Source organism: Ammodytes marinus (assembly GCF_949987685.1).
Source record: "Ammodytes marinus genome assembly, chromosome: 14".
NCBI classification, from domain to species: Eukaryota; Metazoa; Chordata; class Actinopteri; order Uranoscopiformes; family Ammodytidae; genus Ammodytes; species Ammodytes marinus.
Genome location: NC_137218.1, coordinates 12,146,785 through 12,156,184, shown reverse-complemented (window position 1 = coordinate 12,156,184; position 9,400 = coordinate 12,146,785). Strand labels below are relative to the sequence as shown.

At 38.9% G+C, this 9,400-nt stretch overlaps 1 protein-coding gene across 1 annotated transcript; it reads right to left on the bottom strand.

Moving 5' to 3' along the window:
- Positions 1-2,891: 2,891 nt before the first annotated feature.
- rab38c (RAB38c, member of RAS oncogene family) lies at positions 2,892-8,209 on the bottom strand (the record flags this gene model as incomplete). The annotated part of the gene is made up of 4 exons (XM_080040547.1): positions 2,892-3,050; positions 4,225-4,362; positions 6,948-7,078; positions 8,017-8,209. 4 exons carry the CDS (start codon positions 8,207-8,209, stop codon positions 2,892-2,894), a joined length of 621 nt encoding a protein of 206 aa, XP_079896673.1.
- Positions 8,210-9,400: the final 1,191 nt, after the last annotated feature.

The window sequence follows — 9,400 nt, the reverse complement described above, 5'->3', positions numbered from 1 at the left end:
CCTATGTGGTGGCTCTGCTGAGAGCAACTTTATAGTGTTTATTTTTATGACATAATAGAAACAAATTTCCCAATATATGACTTAAGTGTTCCTGACAGCATAGTTTTGCCATCAGGTGTTTTATTATGATATACTATCATAAAATCCCTACAAACCCAGCCTACAACATTCCTGCCAGGGTCCCCATATGGTCTGTTTGCCTTAAAGCAATTTTCCAGGACTGTTCCACTTTGATTCAATTACTTCCAACAACATTCCCAGTATGTGTCTAAATGACATTTCATGGTTAAGCAGATGCCATCAGACAGCATTCAGCGATGGTTCCTGCTTTACTTTAAAGACCAACGTCTGAAAAGGTGGGTTTAAACTTAAAAGGTATGTGGGGTTTTCCTATAGCAACCATGTTTTTTTATTACAGAAAAATATAACTGGATTAATATGGATTAAAAAAATCAAACCAAATATCACACAAACATAACCTGCACAGCATTCAGGTCACAGGGGTAATCATTGGTTTATCTACACAACACTCACAGCAGTTCAAAGTTTCTTCTAACCATCTGGATGGGGAAAATACTCTCTTTGCATGATTAAAAGAAAAAGAAAGGATTCTCAGGCCATTTCCCAACATGCAACTTGGGAAACAGGTTAACATCTTTTTTTTATCATTAGGCATATGGACCCTTTCTCCATCCAGATGGTAAGAAAAGTCCTTGTGGATTCTGGAAATACCATCGGAGCAGCAGTAAGTGTTTTTAAATTGCATTCTGGACCTTGTAGGGAAACTGATGCTTATTTCCGTTACTCCAGTGTGTCCTAATGCAGACTGGGGCTGAATAAATAACTTATTCAGTTAGCAACCTATTCAATCAAAGAAAAGCAGCAAATTCTCATAAATGAGAGGCTGAAATAAATTAATACATACATAGTTTAATCAGAATAATCAATTCATTGTTTTTCAAAAAGGTGAAACACGGTGTCTGGAGCTGATAGAAACGTGACATGTCTTTTTGATTCACCCAACATTCCTGAGTGAATGATTGCCGCTTAAACAAATACTACCCACCCCACGACACTGCACCACAAATATATATATTTTTTTTATTGCATCTAGTATGGTCCACAGAGAACGCAAGTTGCAAATATGTTGCATTACAAGGCCAGGCTATTACACATCAAAGGGAGTCAAGTGAAAATATAAAGCAGAGGCCTAATTTGAAAACATGGAATTTCAAAGAGCACTCGAGGCAGATTCAACAAAAGGCGTCTGTTCTGTCACTGCCACGCTGACGAGCAGCGCATACTATGTTGTTGACTGGCAAAGAAATTGATTTTAGGGTTGAAGAAAATGCCTCGTAACAACGATGGAGGGAATAGTTTGACAGGGATTCAGCTCTGCTATTCACATGTAGAGTAAAACATCAGCATTTTGAGAGGGTGAAATGTCAACGATTATGGACGGAAACTACAGACACATAATGAAATGGAAATGAGTGCTTAACCAGAAGGAGAAGCTACAGCAGTATACTGGAAGGACCACACAAGTCATGAAATGGTTTACGACCTTGTGTGTCTTAAGGTTTTATGCACTCAATTAAAAATCCATTCACTGGTCATATCTGCTGAACTCACTCACCTCCACTACTGCAAAGGATATGTGTGCGCTTTATTTCTTAGTATGCAAGATTTTTAGTTCAGGTTCCAGTGTGAAAGAAAATGTCTCTACACATAAGCAGGTCGATTACAAATTCACAGGATTACTGAGTATGACTGTTGCATAAAGGGATTAATCTCACATCCTATCAGCAAAGAAATAGGGCTGTTATCTTCATCAGATAGATGTGCAATGACAGATAGGAGGATAGTTAATTGTTTGACACTGTCAACTGTCCATTAGATCAGTCAGATCAGTCATATGCTCATTTTATGCTCAGTTAAGACCCACTGGAATTACAACGTTTCCAAAAACAGGGATTCAATGAACAATCATTTTGTTTGACATCGAGAACAACTAGCTTGGTTTTCTCAAAAAGGTACATAATCCACATTCCAGCTCCTCCCAATAATTAATACGTCATACTTGTTTATTTAATCCAGGCTATAGCCTTAAGAGCATTGATCTTTTCATCTAGCTTTTCACCAAACATGTCCTAAAATTCCGGCCTACATCCAACATCTCATGAAGGCCAGCACACCGTCACATCACTGCTCATGTGTTACACTACTGAACAAAACTCTGTCTTTATACAGTCCACACAGGCTGCTGATAGTCATTCTGTTTTGTCTCAAACACAACAAATTATTACATTTTGATGAATTATTATTATATATGTTTTAACTGCATTGCAGGCCTTCATAGTAGCTCCACAATAAGCATGACATTTAGGACATTTTCAGCATTTGCAGTTTTTGCTGTTTGCATCTCTCTAAAACACATAATTTGACCAACTCTTGTGCACTGACTTAAAATCAGCCTGATTAACCATCAGGAAACGTGCAAAGAATGCAGCAAGAAGGCATCATACCTCTAAAAGATTTTTTTTAACAATTTATGTGGCAAAAAAAAGATGATACAAACAAACCTGACAGTTTAAGATATAAATCATAACCTTGAATGTAAGAATGGAATAAAATAAAAAAGTTAGCACACCAATCCAAACAAAATGTGCCTCCAAACCCTATCTTTAAGTGTGCCACATATCATGTTGGCCTGCAGAGTGAACATTGGTTCAAAGCTCTAACTGTGTTCAATTTTTTCTTCATTAATCACCGTGGGATAAGATTTGAACACAAAGGGGATTTTTTTCACAAGTCCCTGAGCCAAACTTATCTCTGTGGCCGTGACCTCACAGCCGTTTACTTCCTGGGTGTCTGTGACTGGTCAGGAGTCACTATTTCACACATGAAGAGCAGTTAAGATGCTCCTTTGCAGTGTTAGTGTACCCAGACAGGACAAGGGAGCCGGGATCTCGCTCTGTTATCGGGCTCTCCTCGTTGTTCAGGATGTGCTCCACCAAGCAACGCGTCGCCTCCTCGATATTTGTATTTTCCTAAAGGGAGGGAATAAAAGAAGACATCGTGCACGTTTAGCCACATTTGTGCGATTGCTCTAGGGATGACAGTGGCAAGGCTGAAACATCTTAACAACCCATTAAAGGATATGCATGTTCCTTCCCTTGTCCCTTTGCCACCACCACATGAACGTGCAGCCGTTTTCAAAAAGTTCCGCGATGAAGAACAGCGAGTCATCGTTCACGTGCACAGAGACCCGCCTCTTCATAGTGCTGTGTCTCCTGATTGGATAAAAACGCGCGGGATACTTGCAAAATTTTATCTGGCAATTACTGCAAAGCTGATTGACTGGGGCACCTGCTTTATGAGTTGCGCATACTGTTTAAGTTATTGCTGTATAGAGTGATTTAACACTTATATGAACAAAAAAAATATCACTTACTTCTCCTTTAAGTGATCCTCTGACTTTTCACCCATGAGCCTCAGCTGCAGTTTGAGTTTAAGCGTCACTCATGTGTAAAGCATAAAGTGTCACTCATGTGTCTAATGCCACCCTTATAACGCTCACAAAGTAAAACAGCAGTTATCGAAAAGTGTGCTTTTATCTTTACTGACTTTTTCTCCTGACAATTTTCTATCTAATGAGAAGCAATGATGTCTGATACTGTTGACACCATTGTGTCGAATTGATCTTTCGACTTGGTATTCACTCACTCACTACACTACTGACTATGACTTTCACTCCGGTGTGTCTTGGGTGTGTGACTCATTAGACGGCCTTTGAAAGACAGGAAAGAACTGAAGGCTATTTCACACCACACTGTAGAAATTCTTTGTGAAAGCACTGCAAGCACACTTCCTGACTTTCAGCGTCTGCACTGAATCACCCTACGATCATTTTTAGAATAATCTCTTTATACTTTATGCTTCTGTTGTAACAATGGCTTTTTTTCAGACAGTTTACTATAAACTTAATCTGAATATGCAAATTATGTATAGAGAAGATGGAATTTTTCCATTTGGGAGTTAACCTAAATAGCCCTATTTTATTTTCTATTCCCAGGATATATATGCATTAAAATCACAAAGTCAAATGATTTGTTGCAATGTTACTAACACCTCAAACTACCTCATTTACACTGCTTTCACTTCTTCAAACAGCTGCAGTTATCGTCTCCTAAACTGATGTGTACAGCGTCTCCTCTCTCGTACCTTTGCCGAGGTCTCGAACCAGCCAACAAAGCCGTTTTCCCTGCAGAAGGAGTCCAGTTTGGGCTGCTGGGATCCCAGCTGGTCTGACTTATTGGCCAAGAGTACAGCTGGAACTGGCTTCCCATGGTTCAGAGTCACCTTAAGAGAGAGGCAAGATGGGTTAAATGAAGGTGGTATGTACAGTATACTATTATATCATGTAACTGACATTTTAGGCTGCTTAGATTTTAAATGTACTAGAAATGGTTGTAAAAATATATTTTTATATTATTTATCTTTAGTTATATGTATGATAATTGACCAATCTAAACTTGGGGGCAGGATACAAAACAGACAAAAGTACAGACAAAGTCATTAAATGTGTCCTTGAGAGTCAATTAAAATGGCAAAAGTCAAGGGGAGCCCAGGTAAAAAAAGAAAAAGCTCAGATTATGAACAAGAACAAATTATGTTACCATAATTATGCAGACGACACGCAAATGTACATAACCATATCACCAGAAGACTATAGTCTGATACAAGCACTGAGTAAGTGCATTGAACAAATCAATGATTGGATGTTACAAAATGTTCTTCAATTAAACAAAGACAAAACTGAAGTAATTGTCTTTGGTGCCAAAGATGAACAATTAAAAGTCAGCGCACAGCTTAAATCTGTTATGTTAGAAACCACACACTAAGCCAGAAATCTTGGTGTTGTCATAGACTCAGACTTGAATATCAAGAATCACATTAAATCAATTAATAAGTCAGCCTACTACCATCTTAAAAACATATCAAGAATTAAAGGGCTTATGTCTCAGAAGAAAACTTGTCCATGCATTTATCTTTAGTAGACCTGCCTACTGTAACAGTGTCCTTGCAGGCCTTACAAAAAAATCTATCAGACAGCTTCAGCTAAATCAGAACGCTGCTGCTCGAGTCCTCAATATAGGACCAAAAAAAGTGGATCACATTACCCCAGTTCTGAGGTCTTTAGACTGGCTTCCTGTCACTCAAAGAATTGATTTAAAAATATTAATGTTGGTTTATAAAGCCCTAAATGTTCTAGGGCCAAAATACATTACTGATCTGCTGATACGTTATGAACCGTCCAGAGCCCTTAGGTCGTCTGGGACAGGTCTACTTACAGTCCCCAGAGTTAGGACTAAACAAGGAGAAGCAGCTTTTAGTTTTTATGCACCAAATCTCCGGAAAAAACTCCCAGAAAACTTGAGGTCTGCTGCAACTCTCAGCTCTTTTAAATCAAGTCTGAAGACCTTTCTGTTTAAATTTTAACCTGTAATTTTTTATTTATCTATTAATTTGCTTTTTAATGTTTTATTACTGTTCATTCACTTTTCTAATGTGTATTATGTATTTTAATCTTGCCTCTGTAAAGCACCTTTATTGGCCTTGTGTCTGAATTGTGCTATATAAATAAATTTTCTAATTTTTGACTCATTATTTCTGTAATTTTGCTAAAACTGACCCTTAAACATGCACGGCCACCACAAGTAACGATAGGCCAGGTCTGTGGAAGTCAGAAAGTATGCAATCTTCGGTCTGAAGCTTTTCACACAACTACTTCTTTCACTTTTTCCATGTACAAGTGCAACAACATGCCATGCAGGAATGATAGTTCTAAAATGCGGGCCATCTTCGCCCATTTCTGTGATTATTGCATCTCACCTTTCAAGACAGCAGAAGTGCATGTCTTGAGATTGGCCGGTCGCAACAGCAATAAATACCTTTTCCTTTACACATGGATGAAAGGTTGAACGAAGAACTTCTTTTGAGCATTTTGATACTTCTACAGAAATTGTCGGACACAGCTTCCCAACTCGATGTCAGAAAGTGTCAGACCTAGGGATACACGATATTATCAATACGATATCGGTATTGGCTTTAAACTGAAATATCGGATATCGGAAAATAGCAGATAGATGTAACTATGTATGTACTGCTGCCTCATCAAATACGTCAACCTGCAGCTGAGCGAGTGAGTTTTTTATATTGTAAAGTTAAATGCCTACTTCACCGGTTGGAATATGAAGGTGTATTGAACTCGGAGATCTTATTTAGTATAAATGTGCAAAAAAAATTAAATCGGATCATCTTAGCCTGAGAAAAGGCAGAAAGAGTGTTTTATGGTCTCACTGTCTAACCCTACAGTTTCCTTACTGTGACATCACAGTAAGGGTCAGGAATAACAGGACAGCTGGGCCAAGGGAAGACTAAGGGAAGACTGAGGGAAGAAAAACCTCATTCATTATATTATAATAGTTATTTTATAATGATAGAACGCTGGTTCCGTATGGGTGAAGTATTCCTTTAAGTATTCCTTTAAGTATTTTTCTTAGTTTACACAAAATAAAAAATATTGTATTCAAAAATATAAAATCACACAATTTTAAGCTTTGTATTTTATGTCTGCATGGTGGGCCAGCACGATAAGAGTATGCATAATAAAATGTCAATTCCTTTACAGAAGAGACTTTATATCTGCAATTTGGTGTTGGAAAAAAATAAATGATATAAAAGTATATTGGTATCGATATCAGCGGATTAAGTTTTACAATAATGGTATATCGGATATCGGCAAAAAAAATCCAATATTGTGCATGAAACACACTTTCTTTCAATCAAAATGCCCACCTCCAATGTTGCATAGTTTGCTTCTAAGCATTACAGAACAAAGCTTGTCTATTGGACCAGAGATGGATTGCCTTTAGATGCCTGACCTTGGAGTCCAGGTCATCCTTCCACTTGAGCACGGCGTCGAAGGTGGAGGCCCTCGTCACGTCAAACACCATCATTGCTCCCACCGCCTCTCGGTAATAGACACGAGTCATGTTCCCATACCGCTCCTGTCCTGGGACGCACAGACAGCCATCAGACACACACACACACACACACACACACACACACACACACACACACACACACACACACACACACACACACACACACACACACACACACACACACACACACACACACACACACACACACACACACACACACACACACACACACACATATTTAAGTTGAGACAGCTTTTCAAAGTCTGTGAAATTAAATGTATGACGGTTCATCAGTGACAACTATAGAGAGCGTGAATGTTGGTGTGCAGTGTGTGTGTGTGTGTGTGTGTGTGTGCGCGCGCTTGTTATACAGTAGCCGCCACCATGTGACTTATATTATGAGCATGGGATCACTTGAGTCACAGCCAGGCACAAGATCCACATTCCTCGACCGGGCTTCAAATGACAGGGAGGGACCGAGGCATCCAGTGGACAGACTCACACTGTCAGTGGGAAGTTCACATCTCCCGCTGCAAAAACACCCTCTGTGCATATGTGTTTCACTGAATCGTTAAAAATAAAATAAATAAGTACTAGAAAAGTGTCAATGTATTGTCATGTTTCCAGACACTGGAACAGACTCTTTGTGAGGTGTAGATTGTATGGGAAACCACTTCATACTGCACAGCCAGAAAACAAGAGAAATTACTTGATAAATTAGAGATGCCCCCCCCCCCCCCCCCCTCATGCTCCTACTTTACTGAAACTGCCCCACATTGATTTAAAAAGCTTATTTCCAGAAGCAGCTTTAAGAACTTAAGGCAGCTGTGAAGGTTTTGAAGGTTTTCACAGCTGCTGAAGGCAAAACAAAATGTTTTTGTTTACACACACACTCTCTCTCTTTCCTATAGAGAATAATGCCAGTTATAATACAGGCAGAGATTAGGTTTTAAGAAACCAGCTGATGCACAATAAGCCTGTAAAACTAGGTTAAAGGTTAACTGACCTGCTATGTCCCACAGCTGCAGGCGGATCACGGTGTCATTGTCCCACTGTAGCACCTTGAGGGCGAAGTCCACCCCGATGGTGGCTCGGTAGTGCTGGGAGAAGATCTGATGGACGTACCGTTTAATGATGGACGTCTTTCCCACTCCCAAGTCCCCGATGACCAAGACTTTGAACAAGAGCTCCTGCTGCATGGCTGCAGCTCACAAACACACTTCTCAGTACAAGTGCGAAAACTATATGAAGGATTGCCGGTGCTCAAATAGCAGAACAAAACTTTGAACAAGCTAAATTAAAGTTATGCGCAGTAGAAAAAAAAGAATAGGCCTAATTAGTGCGACATTTTCTTAACTCCAAAACACCCAAAAATATTGAATCATCCAAGATCATCGAGATTTGCGAGGATCGGTCAAGTTCTTCAGTGATCAACGCAGTCCCACCGTTTAGGCTACTCACACATGACAGTCCGATTACCTACTTCAACTTCAATACAGCTGGTGGTGGTGCGTTCAAGCACTCCTCGTAAAAATTTAACCTTTACCTACAATAAGAACATAATCAATACCAAAGTACAAATTTACTCTGTTAGAGGTAGAAGTCCTGCATTCAGTTAGCATGAGTACAATTACAAAAGTATTATAGCCTTTTCATTGGCTAATTGAACAATTATAATATGCATTAACACAAACACAATTTTATTGTTACAGTTGTTGAAGCTAATTCAACCAATCACAATAGGCTACTGTATAACACATTATATTTTATCTAAGTCAGATTTTGAAGCGGATCACTTAGTTTCAATATAGAAACTTAATTCACAAGCTAAGTAATAACCGCAGCTCTCAAACAGGCCTACACTACATGTAGCCTAATAAAATGAAAAGTAAAATATTTTCCAAATTAAATGTAGTATAAATATAAATTTGGATATAATCCATGTTGAAATTTAAATGTATAGCCTACTTAAGTAAAGTAGCCTATTAAAGCTACTATCTCTTTCTGAAAAGTTACTTTTTACCGCTGGCTGAAAAGGCTACACATCACTGCCATCTATAGCCTATGTCGTGTTGATATTTACTTTTTATGCTGGTATATTTTTCAAGTATCCTAATGGTTTTATAAAAGTATAACAGCTCTTTGTTTTATGAAATAGGCCTTATAATAGGCCTAATAAAATGATAATAAAAACATTTATAATTCCTACAGCCTGAAGGCAACAACAGAACCACGATGATTGCTGCTGCGCCGCTGCGTGTGCAGTTACGGTAATGGTGCTGATGAGGGCGAGGAGATGGTGTGTGTGTGTGTGTGTGTGTGTGTGTGTGTGTGTGTGTGTGTGTGTGTGTGTGTGTGTGTGTGTGTGTGTGTGTGTGTGTGTGTGTGTG